Below are 27457 nucleotides of genomic sequence, written 5' to 3' on the forward strand. Positions count from 1 at the left end.
TTCGTGGAAATGAGACACATTTTATAGAACTGTACAGTCTTTTCATGTCTGAGATAGCAAAATATATTTCATACAGAAACTGGGGATGTTCAGGAATGTTTTATCTTGGGTGTTCATATCAGCAGCATGCAGTGGAAATAAATACAACAGAGATCCCTATTACAGATGAGGCACTTCTGAGGCACAAGAAAATTTATAACAAAAACTGCCGTCCAGCCCTGACGTTTTATGTACAAAATAAATGAGGTGCTATGCCTGAAGGTTCTCCAACATTCTTTACACTCATACATCACGTTTCTTGCCCGTGTGTCTGACTGGACTTACAATAAGATATGAGGGAAAACAGCGTGATTGTGTATTCAGGGTTTCTCCCCGGTGTGCATCTTCACATGTGCCCGCAGGTTTGTGGGGTACCTGAAGGCCTTCCCACAGTGCGGACATTCGTAGGGTCTCTCCCCGGTGTGTGTCCTCACGTGCGCCCGCAGGTTTGCGGGATACCTGAAGGCCTTCCCGCACTGCTGGCATTCGTAGGGTCTCTCCCCCGTGTGCGTCCTCACGTGGACCCGCAGGTTTGCGGGACACCTGTAGGCCTTGCCACACTGCTGGCACTCGTAAGGTCTCTCTCCCGTGTGCGTCCTCACATGAGCGCGCAGGTTCACGGGATACCAGAAGGCCTTCCCACACTCCTTACACTCGTAGGGTTTCACTCCGTTGTGCTTTCTCGCATGTACTTGCAGGGAGGAGTGACAACTGAAGGCTTTCCCACAGTGCGGACACTCGTAAGGTCTCTCCTCCGTGTGGGTCTTGACGTGCGCCCGCAGGTTCGCGGGATACCAGAAGGCTTTGCCGCACTGCTGGCACTCGTAGGGCTTCTCTTCACGGTGCGTTCTCACGTGCTTCTGCAAGGACGAGGACCAACGGAAGGCCTTCCCGCACTGCGTACACTCGTAACGTTTCTCCAAACTGTGTGCTCTCACGTGACCTTGGAGGGAGGAGTGACGCGTGAAGGCTTTCCCACACTGCTGGCATTCAAAGGGTCTCTCCCCCGTGTGCGACCTCACGTGTTCCTGAAGCGACGTGGAACTACTGTACGCTTTCCCACACTCCTTACACACATAGGGTTTCACCCCACTGTGCATCCTCACGTGCCTCTGGAAGTATCGGGGGTGTCTGAAAGCCTTCCCACACTCCTTACACTCATAGGGCCTCTCTTCGCTGTGCGTCCTCACGTGCTCCCGGAGGGATAAGGAACAACTATAGGCTTTCTCGCATAACGTACATTCATAGGGCTTCACCCCACTGTGCGTTCTCACGTGTCTTCGAAAGTATTTGGGACAACTGAAGGCTTTCCCACACTGCTGACACAGATAAGGTCTCTCTCCAGTGTGCGTCATCAGGTGTCCCTGCAGGGATGCAGGGTACTTGAATGTCTTGCCACACTCCTTACATTCATAGCGTTTCTCTCCAGTGTGTGATCTCATGTGTTCTCGAAAATATGAGAGGCAACTGTAGGTTTTCCCACACTCCATACATTCATAGGGTCTCTCCCCCGTGTGAGTTCTCACGTGACGTGTAAGGTAGGAGTGATACAAGAAGGTTTTCCCACACACGTCACACACATGGACACTCTGTCCACAGGGACCTCGCACATGACCCTGAAAGGAAGACGTACAAGTGAAAGCTTTTCCACATTTCTTGCACTCTAGAGATATTTTACTACTGAGACTCTTCGCGTATGTGTCAGATGCTCTCCCAGCGTCCTGACCTTCGTAGGGTTTCTCTACAAGGTCTGCGTCCACGTGAGTGCTGAGGCTCGAGACAGAGCTGCAGGCTGGGCCACACTCCTCACCAGGACTAGGTTTGAGTCCTGGGTGAGATCTTCGCAGTTTCTCAAGGAAGGAACCATCTGCGAAGGCTTCTCTACACTTAGCACATTCACAGGATTTGCCTCCAGTGGGATACCCCTCATGCACAGTAAGACTTGTAATCGGGTTCAGGGTTTCTCCACATTGATCTCCTTCAATACGTTCACAGACACTCTCCACCAAAGGACTTCTGTTCAAAATAGGAAGGCACACGGTTAGGGGATGACGCTTATAAGTGATCTCTTTATTAATGACCTATTGAGGTTTGTTAATGATCATCGGATTACTAGTAGCCATTTTCAAGGAATGGGCATGTTGGTGGTACCGCCTATACTGCTGTAAAGTGGAAGAAATTACGTGCTCAGGAGAAGGGCCCAGAAATGCCGTCAGGATCTCTTACATGTGGGTTCTCCCGATAAACGTTTTGAACTCAATTATGTTTCTGATGATCAATATCTACATCACATTTATGAAGATATTATATTGTATAATTCCAACTACACAATTACGGGGCTAGGTTTATACTTTTTCTTTAATTCCAAGTTAGTCGATCAATCTGGGAAGATCCCCCTTTCTCCTACGGGGAGAGGCACTCACCTCAAACGCCTCTCCTGGGATTGGGACTGATCACCAATGTTATGAAACACCGGGTTTTCTCGAAAAAGAGCCCAGGGATCATTTCTTGTAAATCTTACTATTTTCTCTTCACTGGGTAGTTCATTCTCCAAAATATTCAGCTGAGTCCTTGATCCACAAGTTTTAACTTGAGTGCAACAATCTGCAAGAATTGGGAGCATAATTTAAATTCTTGGGAATGATCTGATGTGTAAAGGTAAGAAAACAGACCATATGCAGATTTCTATTTATATACTGATCCCAAATGTGAATGAAGTTCATCAGAATGAATGGATAGGTGACCAAAGGAAAATTCTCAGGACCCTAGTGATTTGGGGCTTTGGCAATAATGGGAAAAGTGTGTAAAATGGAAGCCCATTCACTGAGAAATACTTCAAAATAGATGGTGACTAAAGTGGAAATAGGTATTATCAGAAAAGCAAAGTAGGGGGCGCCTGGGTGGCTGAGTCGGTTGAGTGTCTGACTCTTCATTTCGGCTGAGGTCATGATCTTGAGGTCCTGAGATTGAGCCCCTGTGTTGGACGCCTTGTTGAACCTGGAGCCTGCTGGGGATTCTCTCTCCCTCTGTCTCTCTGCCCCGCCCCCCCCCCCACACTCATGTTCACGCTCTCTCTCTCAAAATAAATACATATTAAAAGGACAAAAAAGAAAAAAGAAAATTAAAGAAAAGAAGGAACTGGGCAAGATACACACGTCCACACGCTACCTGTGTAAGAGGTTCACCACATGCATGAGGATGGATGAAAAGTCCAACAGGAAAGCCAGGTAAATGACAACCATCACCCTTCTCAAACAAAGACTGAGTCTTATTTCTAATGGGTATCTCCAAATGCCATTCTTTTCTCCAGAACCTGGTCCAAACGAGGGTTGCTGGACTGTTCCGAAGGCACAGAGGCCCTCAGTGAAGCCCGCCTGCACTGTCCCAGCTGCCATTGGGAGGGTGGGTGGTGTGTGTGGCTGCTGGTCCTGCCCCTGGAGGACAGCTCGGCAGGAGGGAGGATTTGAAGAGCAACGAGCAATCTGGAAGACGGGCTGTTTAATTTGGTCTTCAAAGTCACCGAAGATGACGAAGTGTGAGTTTAACTGCAGGATGATTACCATGACACAGGTGTATTAACCAGTGTATCTTCCACAGAGCAGCACTCTCTGCCCCAGAGCAACACTGGAGACCATCCTCACACTGATAAAATTAGAGAGTCTCAGACTTTGATTAAGAGCAACAAAACTTTGTCTTCCTGGAAAAGGTATGTGACTCCAGGTAGGCTCCATGAAGGCTTGGACCGTGTCTGTCTCTTCTCCAACGTACTCCCATTCCTCGGCCCCAGCAAAATCGGACAATTGTAAGAAACATCTCTTCCCTAAAAGACTAGTGAAGGTATGGAACCATCCTTACCCACTGCGGCCAGGTTCCTGCAGGTCTCCAGCATCACATCTCTGTAGAGCTTCCTCTGACCTCGATCCAACAAAGCCCACTCTTCCGGGGTGAAGTACACAGCCACATCCTCAAAGACCACAGAGGCCTGAAACATACCATACACTCTATTGCAGCAAAGCTCCATCATCACCCATGTGTGTGGGAGGATGAAGGGTGACAGGCGGGGAGCTGCACTCCATTCCTAGGACCCCTGAGTCACAACAGAGGGTGAGGACAACAGCTGACATGGACTTACACACACCCAATTTACTGGGTTATTTCTACTGAGACACATCTGAGCAGACCAGTACCGTACAGACTGAAAAGTGAAATATTCACTCGGACAACACACAAACCGGAGGACACACGATTGGCTTGCTCAAAGACGATTATGCCTCGTCAGCTCCAAGAACTGGAACCAGAATGTCAGGATGCTGTGGACACTCAGATTCCAGGGCTGCTTGATGGGAGGAGCTCTCGCCTTGGAAGGAACAAGTCAAGAAGCCTGGTGGAGTCCCCTCTCTTCCGACAGAGGCAGACATGACCCTTTCCGCGGATTAGGTGGACTGTGGGCATGGGCAAAGGCCAGGGCCCGGGTGCCTGGCACACCTAGTGTGCAAAACGAGTTCTGGATGCTGAAGAAACTTGGGCGTAAGCAGGGCCTCTGACCCAGTGCCCAGAATTCAAGGAAAAAGGGCACCAGAAGGAAGAGTCCCTGAAGGATTGATGGGGACAGATCCAGAGATAGCTTTAACAGAGAAAAAAAAAACAAGGCTAATTCATAACTTTAGAGGAATACGGGTTGACACCACGCTCGTAAAACAGAGAGTAAAAAAATTATTTTTTAAAAAAAATCAGAGATTGCTTAAGCAAAAACTATGTTCTCAAAACTTAATGAGAGAGAAAAAAAAAAAAAACCAACCATATCACCTAGAAGAAAGGAAATTCTACTTCAACTGTAGTTGTAACCGGGGTTTGCATATCACACACCTGTTAAGTCTTATATTTCAAACATTTCCAAAATGACAACCATAAAAAATAAGAGACAACAATATAAAGAAAAATAATATGATTAAATAATGGGTAAAGAAAGTGAGTGGACACTTCTCCAAAGATATACAAATGGAAAACAGGTCGATGAAAAGATGCTAGACATTCGTCACGCGGGACACGCACCTCCAACTACCAGCAGAGGCCCCTTCGCACCCACCACACTGGCTATAAAGACGCCCCAGGAAGCGCCGCCGAGGCCGTGAGCAGGGCGCATTCGCCTTCATTTATCCTGCTGCGGATGTAAGCGGGGGCGGCCGCTTTGGAAGAGTCTGGTGGACCCCCAGCATGAGCAACGTGGAGTTCCCACCCAACACTGCAGGTCCGCTCCTCGTATCCACCTGCCCCGGACCCGGGAGGACGAGCGCCATCACACACACGCGTGCGCACGCGCTCTGCTCTCCGCGGCACGACTCCCGATCGCCAGCGATGAAAACCACCCAGGAGCCCAGCACCTCTTCCAGGCTGAGTAAAGGCGACACGACTGAAGTGGAGTCAGGAGTCCACAGGGGAAGCTCCCGAACCTGCCGCTCAGGGCCAAGGGCAGACACAACACGGAGAGACGCACCTGCACACCCATAATGCATCACTGGTCATGCAGGAGGAAGGAAGATGATTTCCTGGGGTAGCAACAGCCCAGCCAATGAGAGCCGGTCACAGCCCAGCCAATGAGAGACAGTCACAACCCAGCCAATGAGAGACAGTCACAACCCAGCCAATGTGAGACAACCACGGCTCAGCCAATGAGAGCGCGCCAGGGCTCAGCCAGTGAGAGAGTCCCATCTCAGCCAATGAGAGACGACCACAGTCCAGCCAATGAGAAGCCACTACACATGGAAACCCCAGTTTGCTCAAAAGGACTTCATGTTTGGGACAGCCCCGCCCAACGGCCCCCTCTCCTCTACAAAAGAGTGTTCCTCCCTTTCTTTTCCAGATGTTCCTGTTCTTTTGCTGGGGCTTCACATGTCCCAAATCATAATTCTCTGCTATTCCCAGACAAGCCATTTTTGGGTTTATTTTTAAGGTCAACAGTGCATCACGATCAGCCTTGTTCATGACAATTAAAATCAACTCGTTCTCTTTAAAGAAAATTGTCCACCTGTAGATACAGAATCCACCCGGGTAGCATCTAAGGCTATGTTTATTAAAGGGCAGAGCCAGTGGGGCGCCTGGGTGGCTCAGTCGGTTGGGCGGCCGACTTCGGCTCAGGTCATGATCTCGCGGTCCATGAGTTCGAGCCCCGCGTCGGGCTCTGTGCTGACAGCTCCGAGCCTGGAGCCTGTTTCAGATTCTGTGTCTCCCTCTCTCTGACCCTCCCCCGTTCATGCTTTGTCTCTCTCTGTCTCAAACATAAATAAAAGTTAAAAAATAAATAAATAAATAAAAATAAAATAAATAAAATAAAGGGCAGAGCCAGTTATCTTTCCCTTTTCACTAAGAGGACCGGGATAAAATGGTAAAATATGTCCACTGCAGATTTAGTTTGGCAAACGGCTCACACACATCCTAGATGAGTTACAAAAATACCACTAAAATTCTTTGTTTTGATTTACTGGTTTATTTTTATTATTTAAAAATTTTTTTTAATGTTTACTTATTTTTAAGAGAGTGAGCATGAGCAGGGGAGGGGCAGAGAGAGAGAGAGGGAGGCCCAAAATCCAAAGCAGGCTCCAGGCTCTGAGCTGTCAGCACAGAGCCTGGTGCAGGGCTTGAACCCACGAACCATGAGATCATGACCTAAGCCAAAGTCAGACGCTTAACTGACTGAGCCACCCAGGAGCCCCATTATTTATTTTTTGAAGTAGAGTCCATGCCTAAGTGGGGCTTGAACTCATGACCCTGAGATCAAGAATAGCATGCTCTACCAACGGAGTCACCCGAGTGCCCCAAAACCACTAAAATTCTTGATTTTCCATTCTGGCAATGCAGGTTCCTAAATAAAACCAGAAACTAACTAGGTTCTCCTATTCTTGCAAAGGGCCAGGACACTGGAAAAAAGACCACTTGCTACCAGTTTAAGTGCTCCCATACCTGCATCCCTCTAGCCGGCCTTTCCAACGTCCTCCTTCCTCATCCCCAGTGACGGGGCTCTAGGGAACCACAGGGACTCTTCCCAGTCCTCCCTCATAAGCAGCTCAGAGAAACCACTCTCCACATGGGGAATGAATCTCTGTCCTTGTTGACCGGAGAGCTACATTCTCGGTGCCCAACCCCTTGCTGGAAAGTAGCCTCTGCCTGGAAGGCCTAAAACAGTTCCAATGGGGGGGCGGGGGGGGAGGCGGCATCTCTAGTGAACGTTAACAGGTTCCTGTCTCTGAACCCACTCCCCTTTGTCTAGACCCTTTGAGAGATAGTTCCTACACCCCTATTCGACAGAGGAAATAATTCCAGAATCTGAAAACAGTAATCGAAATAGCCAGCCACAGGAAATACGTGGCCATTCCACATCTTTTATCCGCTCTATCTCTGACACACTGTAATGGAGCTGGGGTCACTGATCATTTGGCTCTACTGGATTCCCTACCCTCCTCTTCCTGGGCAAAATCCTTAAGCGATATTGGCAGAATCCACAGTGTATCTCCCATCAAGATGAAAATAGATCTCTCAAAGGACCTCCTTGCAGTTAATCAATACCTATAAATAAAGAAACTCTTGGGGCGCCTGGGTGGCTCCGCTGGTTAAGCGCCCGACTCGATTTCAGCTGAGGTCATGATCTCACAGTTCGCGAGTTCGCCCTCCACGTTGGGCTTCACCCTGACAGCGTGGAGCCTGCTTGGGATTCTCTCTCTCCTTCTCTCTCTACCCCTCCCCACCCCCCTCCCCTGTGCGCACATGTTCCCTCTCTCTCTTTCAAGATAAATAAACATTAAAAAAAATTTTTTATTAAAAGAAAAAAGCTCTTTAAGGCATCAGGCCCATAATAGAACATTACAAGCCTCAGAGGCCCATCATCCTCTACACTAATCCCTGTAATGGCCTGTTTTTACTGGTGTGAGAACCCAACGGCTGAAGATGGAGGTTTGTCTGGAACCTCTGAGCAACATATGCCATTGTTAACCCTCGGTACCCTGTGCTTCCTAACCCCCATAAACTACCGACCCAGTTCCTACTGTATGCAAATTCCAGGAGGAATACATGACTCCCAGTTTTTATCAACAGAATAAAAAATTTGGAGGTGCCTGGGTGGCTCAGTTAAGCGTCCGACTTCGGCTCAGGTCATGATCTCACGGTTCGTTGAGTTCAAGCCCCGCATTGGGGTCTGTGCTGACAGCTCAGAGCCCAGAGCCAGCTTCGGATTCTGTGTCTCTCTCTGTCTCTGTACCTACCCCACTTGTACTCTGTCTCTCAAAAATGAATTAATGTTAAAAAATTTTTTTTTTTTTTTTAATTTTTCCCTGAGTCTGAAAACTGCCAATATTCGATTAGCTACTTTCAGATCTAGGGTCCTGGTTCAGAACCATCACACAATTTGGAATTCCCACGTCACTTCTGCTTTCCCAGTTGTTACGTGGCAAAACGTTATAAAAGTGACGTACCCATGAGGAGGTTATCTCCAACGCTTACTCTCTCCATAAACAGGGACTGGAGATGAGAAGTGCCTGGCACTGCTCCCCTCTAATCTTTCTTGTTACTCAAATGTCACCTTAACGAGCTTCCAACTGCTCTGTGGTTTCCCTATGACGTGGGACATGACGATCAGGAAAGATCCTTCGTGGCACCAAGGAACAAAACCACTAAATATGGAAAACTGACTCTTCATGATGCATTTAAGAAAGGGTCTCTATCAAAAGGGGAAATTGTGACGGGGCGCCTGGGTGGCTCAGTCGGCTAAGCGCCGACTTCAGCTCAGGTCACGATCTCGCGGTCTGTGAGTTCGAGCCCCGCATCGGGCTCTGGGCTGATGGCTCAGAGCCTGGAGCCTGTTTCCGATTCTGTGTCTCCCTCTCTCTCTGACCCTCCCCCATTCATGCTCTGTCTCTGTCTCAAAAATAAATAAACATTACAAAAAAAGGGGGAAATTGTGAGAATTAATACAGGGAAACCTTGTTAAGAAAGGAGTCAGGAGGTCAGCACGTGGAGTTCTGACACCCTACCACTCATGGTCAACTGCAGACCCAACAACAAGAGGAGGACCCTGCGGTTACAAGTGGGTATCACTTTACTAGAGCAACAGGAGGAAGATTATTTCCCGGTGTGGTGACGGCCCAGCCAATGAGAGAGTCACAGCCCAGCCAATGAGAAGCCGCAATACTTCCGCGTCCAGCTTGCTCCAACGGACTTTTTGTTTACAACGTCCCCCTGCCAAATTCCCAGTTTCCTCTATAAAAGAGCCTCCCCTCTCCTCTGCTCTCTGGCTTGCCTTTGGTCTCGTTGTAGCCTGCTTTTCCGACTTGCAATTCTCACCTATTCCAGGATGAACCCATTTTTGCTGGTAAAATTAATGACAGTTTTACTTTGAAGGTTAACAACCCATTTCAAAATGACCACTGTGTATTCAAACAATGGGATATTATTCAGAAATGCGCACAACGAAGTACTGATCCAGGTACTGATTCACAAAATCAATGAACCTCGAGAACATTAACAAACTTCACAACGACGACACAGAGCAGGATATCATTTATACGGAAATGTACAGACTCAGCAAATCAACAGAGAGAAAGATTAAGAAATGGTCTAGAACCCAGGGTAGGGACACACTAGAATGGGGATGACCGCCCACTGATGCAAATTATCTTTATGGAATGATTAAAATGTTTTAAAATGAGAAAGTGAGAATGGTTGAACAGTTCTGTAACTGCAATAAATGCCACCGAATTTCTACTTTAAGCAGATAATCTTCATGGTACGGAACCTACACCTCCATGAAAGCTGTTTTTAAAAAGTCATAGAGGGGCGCCTGGGTGGCGCAGTCGGTTGGGCGTCCGACTTCAGCCAGGTCACGATCTCGCGGTCCGGGAGTTCGAGCCCCGCGTCGGGCTCTGGGCTGATGGCTCGGAGCCTGGAGCCTGTTTCCGATTCTGTGTCTCCCTCTCTCTCTGCCCCTCCCCCGTTCATGCTCTGTCTCTCTCTGTCCCCAAAATAAATAAATTAATTAAAAAAAAAAAAAAGAACAGAAGAAAAGGAACGAATGTGTACCAACTGGTAACATACCTGAGATGATGCAAGGGAACAGAGCATCTGAGGACGTCCTTGGTCATTAAAGAAACGAATTCCGTAGATTCAACTACCCCCCACACTCTAAATGCAAACCTCAAACACTGCGTGAGCCAAGCACCAAGTATTTTAACATTTGTGATTCCCAACCGTAGAAAGGAATCACAGGGCATTACCAACACAGGAAAAGAATAATTTAAATAGTATTAAAACGCAACATGCATACAGGCTAATACTTTTTTCTGAATTCTTTTTTAGTGTTTTTTTTTTTTTTTTTTTTTTTTTTTTTTTTTTTTTTTTTTTTTTTTTTTTTTAAGAGAGAGTGCGAGCGGGGTAGGAGCAGAGAGAGAGGGAGACACAAAATCCGAAGCAGGTTCCAGGCTCCGGGCTGGCAGCACAGAGCCCGACGCGGGGCTCGAACTCGTGAACCGCAAGATCATGACCTGAGCTGAAGTCAGAGGCTTAGCCAACTGAGCCTCCCAAGCGCCCAAGACTGAAGTCTTTTTAGAAGGAAACCTTATACATAAATGTAGAAATAACATTTGACAGCAAAACCAAGGCTATTTTATTCCAGAAATGCAACACGGATTAAACACTGATTCTTCAAGAAGTACAACTTATGCTACTAATGGAAAAAAAGACAAACAAACCACAGGCTTCCAATCCATACAGGCTGAGGACACGCCTGCCTCATGTCATCACACATGAGTGACGACTGGCTTACAAACCACATGGAAACATGCACCGTCAGAAAACCATGCTGTCCACACTAAATCTAGAGCCGACCCCCTATTTGGTGGTGAAATGGGAGATCGGGAACAAGTTGCTGAGGATGCATATGTACATGCCTGTGAGGGCTCAGCCAGCGCTGCAACCGAAAACAAGGAATTGGTGGGGGCGGCCGGGGGGCTCAGTCGATTAAGTGTCCGGCTCTTGATTTCGGCTCAGGTCGTGATCTCGCTGTTCATGGGTTGGATCCCCACGTTCAGGCTTTCTGCTGTCAGTGCGGAGCCTGCTTCGGATCCTCTGTCTCCCTCTCTCTCTGCCCCTCATGCTCTCTCTCTCAAAAATCAAACATTAAAAAAAATAATAAATCTGCCAAATGCATTTGAGGAGAAGGGCTGGTTCCCATTTAATACCTGTCCCCTCTGCACTTTTAGCTGTTAGATAAGTGAGGTTTTCTAAATGGATTCACATGAAACCACATTTCAAGTCTTAGTTCTTGTCTGAGTCTTTTCAAGCATCCAAATGTGCTTCTCACCCTGAGCTGCCGGTAATGATAGACGTAGAAATCTCTCTACTGCTCAAGTGCAGTACACGCTTGATGTTTTATAATCGTTTAGAGAGCAAACTAACAATGTAGTTTCACCTAAGGAGGATATTGTAACCGAAACACATTTTTTCCTTTACTCCTAACTCAAATGAGTGTGTAGCTCGCGCCCGAAAAGAATAGAAAGATTATCACAGAAACGGATTTTTAGTTTGCAGGAGGCAAACTCATAAAAATGAATCTCAGGGTACAATGAGTCACTAGAAGCGAGCAGTTGAAAATTAAGTGTTAAAAAGACTTTCTAACATTAGCCTTTATAACTGCTATTAAACTAATTTTCCTTAAGTCCTAAAATGTCTCATGAAGGGTATAAAGTAACTTAATGGAAAACCTACAAAACGTCATTCAGTGACACCACAACACAATGAAATAAATGAAGAGATGCTGTGTGTCTTCCAAAATGAGACCATAATATCAACTCTCCCAGAACATCAAGAGATTTTTTAAAAAATCCCATTAAATCTGCAATCAGGTTTGTTTGCGGCTTTGTTATGGGATTTATTTCTGTTCTCTTTGAACTTAAGATTTTGGGGGCGCCTGGGTGGCTCAGTCGGTTAAGCGTCCAACTTCAGCTCGGGTCATGATCTCACGGTCCGTGAGTTCGAGCCCCGCGTCGGGCTCTGTGCTGACCGCTCGGAGCCTGGAGCCTGTTTCGGATTCTGTGTCTCCCTCTCTTTCTGACCCTCCCCTGTTCATGCTCTGTCTCTCTCCGTCTCAAAAATAAATAAACGTTAAAAAAAATTAAAAAAAAAAAAGAACTTAAGATTTTGTTTTAAGTCATCTCTCTGTCCAACGTGCAGCTCCAACTTACAACCCCAAGATCAAGAGTCACATGCTCTACTGACTGAGCCAGTCAGGCGCCCCAAAGGGCACTATTTCTCATATTGAAATGTAACACAAATTTCTCAGAATACGGGAGATATGTTACAGAACTGGTGGGATTTTGCCCAATAGAAATCAGTTTTTAAAGTACGTGAATATGAAAACATGAGAGAACTCTGTTTAGAATTGAGTGGGGAAACCACCAGGGGAAGCTCTCAAGCCCTAAACCTCACCATCAAGAACAGGACTTTGCAAGTCTACATGAGGTATATTACCGTCCCAGGAGTAGGAAGGAAGGGTTTTCCTGCCCTGGCAACAGTCCAGCCAATGAGAGACAATCACAGTCCAGCCAATGAGAGACAATCACAGTCCAGCCAATGAGAAGCCACTACACCTGGATTCCCGTAGTTTGCTCCAATCGTTGTTTAGTTTCCCACAGCCCCTCCCAATGCCCCCTCTCCTCTAGAAAAGAGCGTTCCTCCCTTTGTTTTTCCGTTTCTTCTCCAGACTTGCCTGTGGTTTTGCTGGGGCTGGCGTGTCCCAAATTATAATTCTCTGCTATTCCCAGGTAATCCCATTTTCACTGAAAAATAACTGGCAGTTTTAATTTTTTTATTTCTTTTTTTTTGAGAGAGAGAGAGTATACGCAGGGGAGGGGGGAGAGGGAGACACAGAATCCAAAGCAGGCTCCAGGCTCTGAGCTGTCAGCACAGAACCCAACAGGGTGCCAAACCCTTGAACCACGAGATCACCATCTGAGTTCAACAGACTGAGCCACCAAGGCACCCCTGACGGTTTCATTGTTAAGGTTAACGTTAGTGATCCCAGAGAAGACCCCAACCACTCCAGGCTGGCGAGCAAACAGGTGCAGGTCCCACAGAGCCCAATGAGCTCTCTGTTCTCTCCCCAACCCTGAAGCGGAGGTTAAGTTTTGTGCTGGGATCAGAGCCCCACTCCCTGGGTCTGCGCTCTCCTGTGTCTGTGCTCTCGGGGGATTATTCGGAACCTGTTTTAGGGGCTTGTCCTTTCTCAGAGAACTCATTTTTGTTCCGACTACTTTCCAGAACTGGACTGTTCCTCTTGGAACCATGCCTGTTGGAAATGCGCTGGCCCTTCGTCTGATTTCTTCTGAAACAAGGCTACTCCTGTAGAGACCAGTGTCTATAAACTTTTTTTCTGGTCTAGAGAAAACTGCCAAGAAATGGATTCCAGTTATCAAAGCGCATGGAGGGGGGACCCAACTGGGACCCTGGCCAATCTTAGGTTTAAAAACCATGGTGCGTCCTTGTGCATTTCTAACAAAATGAGCAACTGAACAAATATAATTTACAACTACAAGGGCCTTTATGGGAAACTTTCGATCTCCCCAAACTTGTTTTATTGAATATTGTTAGGGAAAAAAATTAAAAATTAAGAAGGTAGGAAAGAAGAAAAGACAGGAAAAGAAAAGGAAGGAAAAGAAAAGAAAAGAAAGGAAAAGAAAAGAGAAAAGGAAAAGAAAAAAATTAGGAAGTCATGAATCCACCAAACTGAATTTGATACAGATTTTATTCAGTACCTCGAGACTTGCAACTATTTTCAGGATCTAAGTGTACCTCTTTGCAAAAGACTATTTAAGTTGAACCAAGGCAAACAACTGAAATATGACAAATGGCTTCCGAAGGGTCTTTCTCTCCTGCCCCGGCTTCACTCTACACCCAGGACCTGCCTCCAACCACTTCCCTCGACATGCTCTGAACTTCCCTTTTCTTCTGAACCTGCCCTTGATCCCTCCTTACCTCAACCTGTTAACCCAGCCTCTTTAAGGTAAAGCATCTCAAGATTTGAAACCCCATGTTTCTCATGTTCCCTGGACTAAGGCAGAAGTTTCCAGAAGTGCCCGGGAATGCCCATAAGCTCGCTGAAGAACATAACACAGCTATTCAACTCACCAACATGGTTTCCCAGATTTAGATCAATTAGTCCACATGCGTGTTGCTGGGGCCCAGGCCACACATGGGATGAAACTAACCCGAGAGAGACAGACGCCCATTTCTGGAAAGATGCTTATGACACTGGCTGGAAATCCCCGCCAAGCAATTAAGGTACCTTTTTTTTTTTTTTAAGTTTTTTTTTTTTTATTTGCAAGTAGTCTCTACACCCAATGTGGGGGCTTGAACCTACAGCTCTGAGATCAAGAGTCACACACTCCAACAAGTGAACCAGCCAGGTGCCCCAACAGTAGCTTTTCCGAAGACTGGACGAACACAAAATTCAGGTTTCCACTCAAAAGCCTGATGAATCTGTACGTGGCTATTACAATGGACTCCAACTGGTCTTTTTTTTTTTTTAATTAATTAATTTTATTTTTAAATTTACACCCAAGTTAGTTACCATATGGTGCTATAATGATTTCCAGAGCAGATTCCAGTGATTCATCCCCTACGTGTATCACCCAGTGCTCATCCCAACAAGTGTCCTCCCTAATGCCCCTCGTCCATCTAGCCCATCCCGCCCACCCACAACTGCCCCAGCAACCCTCGGTTTGTTCTCTGTATTTAAGAGCCTCTTATGTTTTGTCCCCTTCCTTGTTTTTATATTATCTTTGCTTCCTTCCCCTTATGTCCATCTGTTTTGTATCTTTCATTCCTCATAGGAGTGAAGTCATATGATACTTGTCTTTCTCTGATTAATTTCGCTTAGCATAATACCCTCCAGTTCCATCCAGGTAGTTGCAAATGGCAAGATTTCATTCTTTTTGATTGCCGACTAATACTCCATCGTGCATATATACCACATCTTTATCCATCTGTCCATCGATGGCCATTTGGGCTCTTTCCAGACTTTGGCTCTTGTCGATAGTGCTGCTATCAACATGGGGGTGCATGTGCCCCTTTGAAACAGCACACCTGTATCCCCTGGATAAATACCTAGTAGTGCAATTGTTGGATCATAGGGCAGTGCTATTTTTTTTTTTAATGTTTTTATTTTATTTTTGAGACAGAGGGAGACAGAGCATGAGTAGGGGAGGGGCAGAGAGAGGGGGAGACACAGAATCGGAAACAGGCTCCAGGCTCCGAGCCATCAGCCCAGAGCCTGACGCGGGGCTCGAACTCACGGACCGCGAGATCGTGACCTGGTTGAAGCCGGACGCTCAACCGACTGAGCCACCAGGCGCCCCTGGCAGTGGTATTTTTAACTTTGAGGAACCTCCATACTGTTTCCCAGAGTGGCCGCACCAGTTTGCATTCCCACCAGCAGTGCAAAAGGGTTCCTCTTCCTCCGCATCTTCGCCAACATCTGCCGTTGCCCGAGTTGTTTATTTTAGACTTCTGGTCTTTCTTCACATGTGGAATCCACCAGGCAGCATTTAATGGGCTGGACTGGAATCTTTCTTTTTAGTTAAAAGCACCAGGATGGGCTGGGAAAGCTCCTCCCCTGCATATTTAGTTATTTTGACAAACTAGGCCACTGACACCCCACGTGAAAGAAAGAGCTAAAATTCTTCATTTTCACCTCGGGCAACTGAAGGCTTCTTCTATAAGGGGCGCCTGGGGGGCTCAGTTGGTTGAGCATCCAGCTTCAGCTCAAGTCATGATTTCATGGTTTGTGGGTTTGAGCCCCGCGTCGGGTTCCGTGCTGACAGCTCAGAGCCTGGAGCCTGTTTCAGATTCTGTGTCTCCCTCTCTCTGCCCTCCCCCACTCACACTCTGTGTCTCTAAAAATAAACAAACATTTAAAAAAAAAAAAAAAACAAATACCTCCTAGTTTGCACTATTATTGCCAACATCCAGGACATGTGAGGGAAGGTTATCAGCAGCCTGAATGCTCCAGGTGGGAGCCCTCCTCCCGGCCCCTCCCAAGCCCTCCTCATGCCCAAAGGCTGGGCTCTAAGGACCACAGGGGCTCTGCCCCAAATTCCCTCCTGATCAGCTTGGAGAAACCACTCTCCAGATGGGGAGGGACTCTCTCTGTGCCGCCTGACACGGGACCTACACTGTGAAGCAGGTCCCGCCGCTGAGAGCTCACGGGGCTCCAACAGTGGGGTCTCTAATGAACCTGCACAGGTTCCTGCCTCTGAACCCGCCCCCTTGTGTCTAGTCCCGTGTGACAGACACACCATTTTCACGTTAGTTCCTCCACCTCTAGTCATTCACTGCACGGATCCTCAGAAGGGATCACTCTGGAATTTCATTCTCCCACAAAGGGAAAGTAATTCTAGAACTGGATGAAGGCACTCAAAATACCTAACCAGGGGATGAAATGCCCCTTGAACATCTTTTTTTTTTTGGACAGGGGAGGAGCAGAGAGGGGGAGACACAGAATCCGAAGCAGGCCCCAAGCTCTGAGCTGTCAGCACAGAGCCCAACGCGGAGCTCGAACTCACAAATGCGAGATCATAACCTGAGCTGATGTTAGATGCTCAACCACTCAACCGACTGAGCCACCCACGCGCCCTGAACATCTTTTATTTAACCCTTGGCACGCCATCATTCCCAACCTCCAACACTACTGACATCCATTCCCACAGAAAGCAGCTTTTTGATATAACTACCTTATGCAGTGCATTTTCCTATTCCAGTAGGGATGACCAATGTGTCCGCTTTGATTTGAAAGGAACAGAAACACGCCAGGGCACTCACGCCCAGGGCGGCACAGGCTTTCTTGCTTTTCTTGAATCTCAAAAGCTGGTCTGGATGATGGAAAATTGCTGAAGGCTCTGCTCTCTGATGATATGTAGATGGTTTCGGTCTCTGCTCCCCTTCTCAGACCTCTTCCCAGGAAGCCCGAATCCACCTGTTACACCTTTTGGCCTTGAAAGGACACAATGTCTCTAAAGAAATATTGCAGGTTGCTCAAACTCAGGATCGATACATAGGGCGCCTGATCCTGGACCCACGTGAAACCCCTTGTGACTGCTTAGCACGGACACGGCACCTTCCGACTCCCCATGCAAAGAGGAAGCACTTCTCACTGACGCACAGGTTCCATGCTTTACTGACGACTCTTATTTACAAATTGAAAATGGCAAATATCATGCTGGGGATGCGACTGCAAGTCCCTTGAGGTCACTGAGCAGCACTTTACCTTTGGGCTACTTCGGCTCAACATGCTGAACAACTGGCCCTTCCTCTGGCCTTGTACCTTCGCCAAGGGTAAAACCAGAAATGTTTATAAGGCCAGTCGCCATGCCTGTAAGGGAGCTCATGACCTTAGACTGTTATAGAGACAAGATGTCCTTACCCACATGGGAACCAATTAAAAATGGCTCCTCTGTCCCAATTTGATGAGATGCCCTACTTGAACTGACTTCTCTGGCATTATGAAGGGTCCTGGCTCCAGATTTGACTCCCTGGAGGCCAACAGAAGCCATTTTTGTTGATATTTTTTGCCAAACAAAAACAAACTCGAAAACAAAAAATGAAAAGCAACTCAAGAAAACCGAGAGGCAAAGCTCTGTCTTGGACCAAAGGGATGTTCTTCCCAAATAATACTTTAGAGAACTGCTAAGAGATACCCAACAACCGGCCCCATGAAGGATAAGCAATATTGGAAATCTAGTAACCGTGGCTTCAATAAAAAGGGACAACTCTGGTTTGGCCCAAGTAACAATCTGGCCCCACCAGAGATGCTCCAACAGCCAAAACTCACCACTACACATGCATGAAACCACTGGCCCGAAACAACACAATATGTTCAATCCCAAGATTCATAAATCCACAGAAAGCGCCTACTCCCTGGTCCCACCTGTCCACGGACAACCCAGGGAAGTCGGTTAACACGAGCGGATTTCACACAGCTCCCTCTCTCACGGACATGAATACGGTTTAGGCATGGCTTACATGTTATCTCGCTGGACAGAACCTTCTCTTGTAGATACCCCACTGCAGTGCTGTGAGAACTTGCTAACCCTACCTGGGGAACACACCTCTAACGTCACAGGGATCCAAAACCCAGTTTACCAGGCAGGTGCTTCGACAGGTCTGTTCTGTTCAGCCCGTTTTTTACACCTTCGCTGTGAGTACCGTGCCCCATACGCGGGCTCAGTTGAACACACTAATGGCACTGGTGACACTCAATGGACACACTGTGTAGAGACCCCCTGACACACACACGCGCGCACGCACACACACACACACACACACACACACACACACACCATGTCCGAAAGCACTGAGGTTGGTCCTTCGAAATCTCACATCCACCCTCCAGAGCCTTCAGCCTCCCACCCTGATATATCACAGCACGTCCAGTGCAGCGGCCCCTGCCCCTTTGACCCTCACGTAGAGCTCCATGTTGGAAAAGAGAGATCACCTGACAGTTTTATTTTTAAAATTTTTTTTCAACGTTTATTTATTTTTGAGACCGAGAGAGACAGAGCATGAACAGGGCAGGGGCAGAGAGAGAGGGAGACACAGAATCTGAAACAGGCTGCAGGCTCTGAGCTGTCAGCACAGAGCCCGACGCGGGGCTCGAACTCCCGGGCCGTGAGATCATGACCTGAGCCGAAGTCGGATGCTTAACTGACCAAGCCACCCAGGCGCCCCAGTTTTATGGTTAAAGTCAACAGAATTAGGGGCACCTGGGTGGCTCAGTCAGTTGACCGTCTAACTTCAGCTCAGGCCATGATCTCCCAGTTTGTGGGTTTGAGCCCCGCATCGGGCCCTGAGCTGACAGTGCAGAGCCGGCTTCAGATTCTGTCTCCCTCTCTCTCTGCCCCTCCCCTGCGCATGCACTCTCTCTAAAAAATAACAGTAAAAAAAATGTTCAAGTTATCGGTTATTAGAACACTTGGCATTAACAGGAAGAAAAACACCCTGATGGGCAAAGGGAATGTACAGATACGTGCCCCTGATTTAGGCTGGTGGATATACACCCAGCAGGTGCCCTAGGACAGCAGCAGAGACAGGGACACTGGGACACACAGGGCCAGGGAAGACTGGTTTTCTAAAGGGTAAAGAGAATCATCAGCGTCATGGACAGCAACTGAGCCCTGTGGATTTAACTGTCGTGGAAACAAGTGGAACACATAGAAAGTTCCAGCACGTATGATTAGGACCTGAGCGACGGAGGAGTCTTCTCACAGAACAAAAGATGGTCATCTACACAGGAAAAGACCGGGAAGTTCAACTCTACCAACAACGTGAAGGATCCATCCACGCAGACAACACAGAGAAAGGATACACCCTGACCTGGAGAAAACACAGCAGGCAGAAATGAAACAGCTTGAATGTCCCCAGGACGTGAAGGAAACAGATCATCGGGAAGCAGACACGCGAGATACAGGAGACAACACGCTGGAAACGCTTCCACAGAAGAGGGAACCCACACGTGAGAAATGCTCAGCCCTGGAGGAATCAGATAAACCAACGTGTGACGTCCAGGAGACCCCGTGTCACACACTCGAGCTGGACGCCATGAAGTCGCAAGTGACGGGACCCAAAACCGACACGTGGTTCACACTCCGCACCCTGTTTCCTGCTAACGTGTAACTTACGAGCTACAACATGCAATGTCCCCCCAGCGCAAAGGACTTACGAGGCACTTACCCCGGAGACAAGACCACACTGCCGGCAGCAGCAAAGCCCACAAAAGGAAAACATGAACTGGAGACCCCACGCCCCACCATCCCGGGACGGAGGGCTTCACCGGACACACTGAGCCGCAAGCACCCGCCCGAGAGACACAGACAAGCCCTGGGCAGCCACATCACCGGTGGCACTGCTGACATTCCCCTCTCGCACCGCAACAGAGATCATCAGGTCGAGTGACGCCTGCTGGGGGGTGACGACACGGAAAGCTGCCAGCACAAAGAGGTATGGCCAAGGGACAAAAGTCCTAAGTGTCACCCACACTGGACTCCCGGGGCAGCAAGAGCCTCTCCAGGAACAACGGGCCGAGCACCAGAGCAGGAGCCGCTCAGATTGGTCACCCACGGCGCCCACACCACACGTGACACCCCAGTGCAGAGGGGGACACCCAGTCCCCCCATGAGCGCCAACCTCTCCCTGCTGACACCGGTCCTCTGGGATGGAAGGAGGGGACCAGAGACCCCTGGGGACTGGACTCTGAGCTCCACACGCCCTGAACCCCCTCCTCTGGGGCCACAATTCTCACCAGAGAGGAAACCCTCCCAGTTTAGGATCTGAACCCTACACACTCTGTGTTCATGACCCTTCCAACGGCACTTGACCCCAAGGAGCCTTCCCTCAGTCTGACATGCACAGACTTCCTGTTTCCACAGATCCCACTTAACCCCACAACCCCTTGGACGATGCCAACACGGGTCCTCGGGAGACACCCCAGGGGCGGCCCCAGCCCCTTCCCCACTGGTCCGCACTGATCCCGGGGGCTGGAGGCCACCTGCAGGTGAGCGAGACCCCACCGCACCTTCCCTCGCCTCCCACCAGGCCCAGCTTTGGGGGTGGCCGGTCCCCAGCCCAGAGGAGGCCCCAGCTTCCAGCAACCGGGTCATCCGAATGACACGGGGACCCCAAGCTGCTGTGTGGACAACCAGGTGCAGCATCACGGCTTCCACCCTGAGGTCAAGGCCACAGTGGGAGGGGCGGCTCCAGGGCACCTGCGTGGTTTCACAAGAATGGAAGCTGTTTATCCCTTTCAGAGAACAGGGACCTGGTACCGTTAGAATTGAACCCATCTCAGTTCACAGAATTTGTGTACGTCTCTGACACCGGCAATTCCCAGGGGACAGATCAGGAAGACACTTTTCCACCTCTGGACCCTGTGTGGACCTGTCACCAGCATTTGGATGAATCCCCTGATGCATGACTCCACCCACCTGGCATGAAGGCGTGGAGCCCCCAACCCTCATGGAGAAGGACAGTTCTGTCCTGAGACACTTTTCCCCAGGGGACGCTCTCTGGATAAAGCCCCCAGTAACCCGGGTCAGCAGGGACAGGAACGACCTGACACACACCCTCTGCCCTGAAGGGGAAGAAAGGAGGCAGAAAGAACTCGGGCGTTTTACACCTGCTCAACGCTTGGCTGGCGGAGGACAGAGCCATCAGTACTGAGCTGGACAGGGTGACAGGTCCTACTGACAGGTGACAGGTGACATGGAGACGTCTACCTGAGCCCTGTGCTCCCAGGAAAACCTCAGTGGAAGGGAAAGGCACTCCCTCCCCCACCCTGTGGGGGTCTGGAAAACAGCAGGCCGCACGAGGGCCCCTCCCCCGTCAGACCAGGAGAAGACTCACAGGAAGTCCCCCTGGCTCACCCACGACAGGGCCACGCGCAGACCCCCCACACCCACACTTTGTGCCTCATCTGCGATCAGCTCAGCTGCTTGTCCCCGTGACCAGGGGGCACAAAATGCTGGCTGGTCCCGCTTTGCTTTGGCTTCTCTCCTTCCTCCAGACCCCTGAACGTGGGCTTGTTCTCAGGCTGAGCCACACACAGCCCCTCCTGGGGGACAGGGGTCAGGCTGGCCTCAGGGAACCGCAACGTCAGCACCACACCTGCTCACGCCTGGTTTCTTTCCTCCTCTCCTCCCTTCTACACGACTCTTGAGACACTCGCAGGTCTTATACTCAGTGTCCTCCCTGTCGACGTAGCCCCTGTCCATAATGCAACAGCCCCCCCAGCTCCCCCCCGCCCAGCCCTTGCCCCTAATGCAACAGCCCCCCAACCCCCTGCCCGGCCCCTGCCTCTAGTGCGACAGTCCCCTCCCTCCCCGCCTTTGCAATCATTCTTCTCAATACCTGTCTCTCCTCCTCAATTCGGATTCTTCATTTGCCACTGGTCTGACCAACTGTCGGCCACCGCCCCTTTCCTACCCAAAGTTTATCCAGGCCACTGTCCTCCCCACAGGCCCCTGACATTGCCTCCCCATCGGCACCTGGTCAGAACAAGCACTGAGTTGCCCACCTGAGCAAAGAAACCTCCGAGCACAGGGAGCCCGTTCCTGTCCAAACACCTTTCGGTCACTGCTCCTCATACAGAAAGCCTGTTTCTGAGTATTGGAGGTGCTGGGGGTGGGGGGTGGGGGGAGTCTCCGAACCCAGTGTCCTCTGCAGCGGTCTTCGGAATGTTAAAAACAAGACAACAGAGCCAAAATGGAGTCCCTCATACTAAGCTCCTTGTCACCAGACCAAGAGTTAACTTAATTGCAGTTTCGGCCTCTCCCAGAAATGGAATCTTAAACCAGTCAATCAGGAACGACCTGGTCAGCACTAGTGAGGTCGCCGGGCTGCTAGACCCCTGCCCTCCCGGAAGGAAAGGTGACCTCCCACCATCCATCCACTTTTTGTCTAATAGAACTTCCTGTCCCCACTCCTCCTGCCTGTGAGCCTTTCATTTTGTGCAGCTCCTCCGAGCTCCCTTGTATCCGCGAGATGGCATGCTGCCCGATTCATGAATCATTGAATAAAGCCAATTACTCAGCTGAATTTTGTTTTTTAGCAAGAACAAAGTCTCCTTAACCAAGTATGGATTTGATTTTATCTGTCAGGTGGGGGGCGGGGGTCTTCCACCTCAGCCACCCCCACTTGCCCCCGAGCCCTTGATCGCCGGCGCTGGGGTCCTCCCACCCTCGCTTCGGACCCCCGCCCAAGGACGACCCGGGTGGGGACCGGGAAGAGGAGGAAAGGGCAGGACGCTGCAGCCCCACTCCCGGCCGAGGGCACAGGCTCGGATTAGGACCCCCAGGGGCGGTGCCACCTGGGCCGGGGCCCCCTCCAGCCGGTTCCGGCCGGTTCGAACCAGCCCCTCGGGGCTCCGCCCAAACCCGCGCACTCACCATCTCGCAGCCCGCTCCGGACTGTCCCGGCGTCCAGGCAAGCGGCTGTACGACACCGACCGCGAGACCGAGCTAGACGCCGCGCGAGGCAGGTGCGCTCCGACGCAGGGCAGCAGGGCAGCGAGGGACTCGCCTCTGGAGCGCGCCCGCCCCCCGTCCTGATTGGACGGCGCTACGGGACCATGCGTCCTGATTGGTTCGTCTTCCGGACCCCGCCCCCTCAGAGACCGGGCCTGCGGTTGCCCACCCACAGTGCCTCCGCGCCTCCGCACCGCCCCTGCCCCCCCTGATTGGACAATCCTCCCAGGCCCTGCCCCTTGCGTCCTGAGTGACAGGTCGTTCGGACACACGTGTCTGGCCAGCGTGGGCTTAGAGCTGAGACCGCTCCCTGCGGTTGGACCTCCGGCGTCTGCAGCTCGGCCACCCATCCTGCCTGCGTCTTCCTCCTGGACCGTGAGATCCTGACTCAGTTTCCCTGCGGAGCGCCCCTTGTCGGGAGCTTGGACAGGAGGGGACGGACGGGAGGGGCCGGTGAGCCCTAGGGTCAAGGGTTGGCGCGGGGGCGAGGTCAAGAGAGGATCTGTGACTTTTGTTTAAGAACAAAGATCCTCCTGGCGCCTGGGTGGCTCCGTGGATTCAACCTCCGACTTGGGCTCAGGTCATGATCTGGCTGTTCGTGAGTTCGAGTACCTTGTCGGGCTCAGTGTTGACAGTTCGGAGCCTGGAGCCTGCTTCTGATTCTGTGCCACTCTCTATCCCTACCCTGCTCAAGCTCTGTCTCTCTCTCTCTCAAAAATAAACAAACATTTAAAATATATATATTAAAAAAGAACAAAGATCCTCAACAGTAAGGGCAGAGCCAGGGTCCTTGGGTTTTGACCTGTGACCTTTCTTCACGCTAGGAGGCCCCGCCTCCTCTCCTGTCCCCCTCTGGGACTTGAGGTCAGTCAACCTCACCCCTCAGCACAGCCACAGGGGTGGGATGTTGGAATTCTCAGACCTGCATTTTACTCTTTTCAGCCAAAAAGCCCACACGACTGTAAAGCAACCCAAAGCGTTTATTTGGGGTCTTAGGGCTTACAATCCGGAGAGCCAGAGTCAAAATACAAAGTGTGCTCCGAAATGCTAACAAGGAGAGCAGGCTTATAAAGGCAAAAAAAAATACAAGGTTACATAAGTTGTTTTGAAAGAATTATGATTGGTGCTGGCAGAGTTTAAACTGACTGTCTAATACACGATTGGCTACTTGGCTAACAGGCATTACATGATCTCTATTTCGGTCCCCAGTAGGAGGAAGTGTTCCAGGAGGAGGTGGAATTGCAATTGACAAAAGTCAAAAGTTCACGGTGTTCTGAAAATTGAAACAGGGGCCGTGCTAGTCCCAGCTTCCTGAATGTCCTTCCGACTGTATTTTGAGTGACTCTTTTAGGGCTACCTTCTTCATTGAGTCGTCTTTCACACTCTGCAAGGAAATGTTTTTCAGATCTCTAGGGAATTTTGTACAATTAAAAGCTACGATATCCTGAAGGCAATTGAATTCCTATTTTAACTGATTTAAAAGTAACAAAAGCTGAAAAAAGTGAAATGAAATAAAAGCATTAAAAGCTGAAATAAATTTATGTTGGACCTGAAACACTAAATACATCAGCAGCATTTAATACGACTGCTCATTTCAAAAATAACCCCCCCAGCGTTGGGTAGAGAAGTGTAAACTCCAGCATCATTGACCCTGTTACTTACAAACATAATTATAAAAATTAACTTTCTCTGTTTTGCAAAAAGGTATTATTCACTTTCATAAAAAGGAGTGTTCAGGGTGTTAAGAAATAAAATTCATCTCAGCACATCTGAATATGTAATTTGGCTTTATTTCACGATTCATGAATCAGACTACATCTCATCTTACAAAGGAACTCTGAGGAACCACGCAAAATAGAAGCCTTTCTTAAGAAGAAGGGGATGGGGAAAAGAAGTTTCTAGCAAAGGCTGGATTGTTTCAGGCAAGGTCACCTTCCTTTGGTGGAAAGTGTGTGTATCAGGCAGGTTATCTCACTGGTGCTGACCAGCAATTCCAGACTGACCGGTGAAGTTCACGTTCCTCAAGAGAGGCCAAAACCGCAATTAGATTAAGTATTAAATCTCTCGGTGCTGATGTGGGACTTAGCACCAGTGACTCCATTTGAGATCTGCTGTTTCTTTTTTAAGAAGAGGAACATAGGGGGGCGCCTGGGTGGCGCAGTCGGTTAAGTGTCCGACTTCCACTCAGGTCATGATCTCGCGGTCCATGAGTTCGAGCCCCGCGTCGGGCTCTGTGCTGACAGCTCCGAGCCTGGAGCCTGTTTCAGATTCTGTGTCTCCCTCTCTCTCTGACCCTCCCCCGTTCATGCTCTGTCTCTCTCTGTCTCAAAAATAAATAAACGTTAAAAAAATTTTTTTTAATAAAAAGAAGAGGAACATAGGGGCGCCTGGGTGGCTCAGTCGGTTAAGTGTCCAACCTCAGTTCGGGTCCTGAGTTTGAGGTTCATGAGTTTGAGCCCCGCATCCGGCTCCCTGTTGTCAACACAGAGCCTGCTTCGGATCCCCTGTCCTCCTCTCACTGCCCCTCCCCTGCTCTCTGTCTCAAAAATAAAGAAACATCAAACATTTTTTTTTTAAGAAAAGGAACATATTTGAGAATAATTTCCTATGTAGAAAAGTGACTTCCAATTAAAAATAAATCCCTGGGGCCCCTGGGTGGTGCAGTCGGTTAAGCGTCCGACTTCAGCCAGGTCACGATCTCACAGTCCGGGAGTTCGAGCCCCGCGTCAGGCTCTGGGCTGATGGCTCAGAGCCTGGAGCCTGCTTCCGATTCTGTGTCTCCCTCTCTCTCTGCCCCTCCCCCGTTCATGCTCTGTCTCTCTCTGTCCCAAAAATAAATAAACGTTGAAAAAAAAATTAAAAAAAAAAATCCCTTTTGACTTACAAACTAAACATTTCTTTCTTGGTATGGATTAATAATAAATAAATGCCACATATAAAAAAATCCAGCCTGGGATTCAGAAATCCTTCTAAGACTCTCTGGTAGCATGTCCTTCAGCAATTCATTTCTTGTACATCTGGTCAGTATTTATGCAAAAAATAACAATTTCATATACCTATCTTGCTTTCTTTGTTACATAAAAAAGGAACATATTTATACGGCAATAGAATTTGATGTTTTGGTTCAATTAGAAATAAATCCCGCGCAGGGCACCTGGGTGGCTCAGTGGATTAAGCGTCCAACTCTTGATCTCAGCTCAGTTCTTGATCTCAGGGTCACGAGTTCAGACCCCGTGTTGGTCTCCGCCCTGGACACTGGGTTTATTTCCAAACTTTTGCTACTCAAATACTGCTCCCTGTTGGGAAAATATAACTGAAAACCAAACCTCCTGCCAACCCAGGAAACCCGTCACAAAGACTGAAGAGAAAGAGACCAGGAGAACAGTTTTATTTCTGAGTCAGCACTAAGCCAGAATGTGACCTGCATCTCGGGCAATCCTCTTGAGAATCTGGAAAGACAAAGAAATCTCTCCCCCTTACGCAGCCAAGCACAGTCAAGCCATTCCATACACGTTCTCAGGATAAGTGATAACCAGTCCTCCCGTGGCCAATCCCAACAGCCTTTGTCATACAATCATGCATCCTCCACCCACCTGGTGACTCGGTGACCGTCCGTATTAGTTCCTTGGCTTTGTGCAAAGGAAAAACAAGCTTCTCTTTATGACGGTCGGGTCGGTAGTTTTGCAAGTGAGAGAAGCCCCCACGGAGAGACCGCTCTCTCTTCGGCTGATGGCATTTCAAAGTGAGCTCCCAGGAAAGAGTCCCGGTGGTAAAGCAGGCGAACGCTTTCCTTAGCTTTTACAGAGGTTTGCGTACATTTCAAAGGCGAAGGGGTTTATAGACACAAGTTCTCTAAAGAAAATGCTCTAAGAAAAAAAGGAGGGAGCCATCTGTTTCCTCATTTTCAACAGGGAGAATGAAAGCTCTTACTCTCAGTTCCATTTGCCTGTAAACCAACTAAATGTCAAAGCACCCGGTATCAAAGGCTTGAGAACCTCTTCCAAACTAAGAGTGAAATCAAAGCTGGGGGATGGTCAGGGGCGCCTGGGTGACTCAGTCTGTTAAGCGTCTGACTCTGGCTCAGGTCATGATCTCACGGTTCATGAGTTCCGTCTGTCTCTGTGCTGACAGCTCGGAGCCTGGAGCTGCTTAGATTCTGTGTCTCCCTCTCTCTCTCTGCCCCTCCCCTGCTGACACTGCCTCTCTCTGTCTCTCTCTCTGTCTCCCAAAAATAAATAAACATTAAAAAAAAATGGGAGATGGTCACATCATGTGGTAAAATAAATATTTGAAAACTGTGTATTATTTCATGCTTTAAAAAATATTTAGATTGGTATTGTGAAGTACACTGGACTGAGGAAAAAAAC

General features: G+C 49.0%; 1 protein-coding gene and 1 long non-coding RNA gene across 2 annotated transcripts; one reads left to right on the top strand and one right to left on the bottom strand.

The window, feature by feature from the left end:
• Positions 1–27130, bottom strand: LOC101086041 (zinc finger protein 77). The gene is made up of 5 exons (XM_006928243.5): positions 26684–27130; positions 23013–24474; positions 3895–4021; positions 2463–2643; positions 1–2055 (listed from the first exon to the last, which is right to left on the bottom strand). The coding sequence occupies exons 2-5, from the start codon at positions 23013–23015 to the stop codon at positions 360–362; spliced, it is 2007 nt and encodes a 668-aa protein (XP_006928305.2). The 5' UTR covers positions 23016–24474; positions 26684–27130; the 3' UTR covers positions 1–359.
• On the top strand, positions 12486–14108 carry LOC111557738. Its single transcript, XR_002737983.2, has 2 exons — positions 12486–12842; positions 13339–14108. It is a non-coding gene; the product is annotated as an uncharacterized LOC111557738 (long non-coding RNA).
• Positions 27131–27457: the final 327 nt, after the last annotated feature.

This window comes from Felis catus, chromosome A2 (genome assembly GCF_018350175.1).
Source record: "Felis catus isolate Fca126 chromosome A2, F.catus_Fca126_mat1.0, whole genome shotgun sequence".
Lineage (NCBI taxonomy): Eukaryota > Metazoa > Chordata > Mammalia > Carnivora > Felidae > Felis > Felis catus.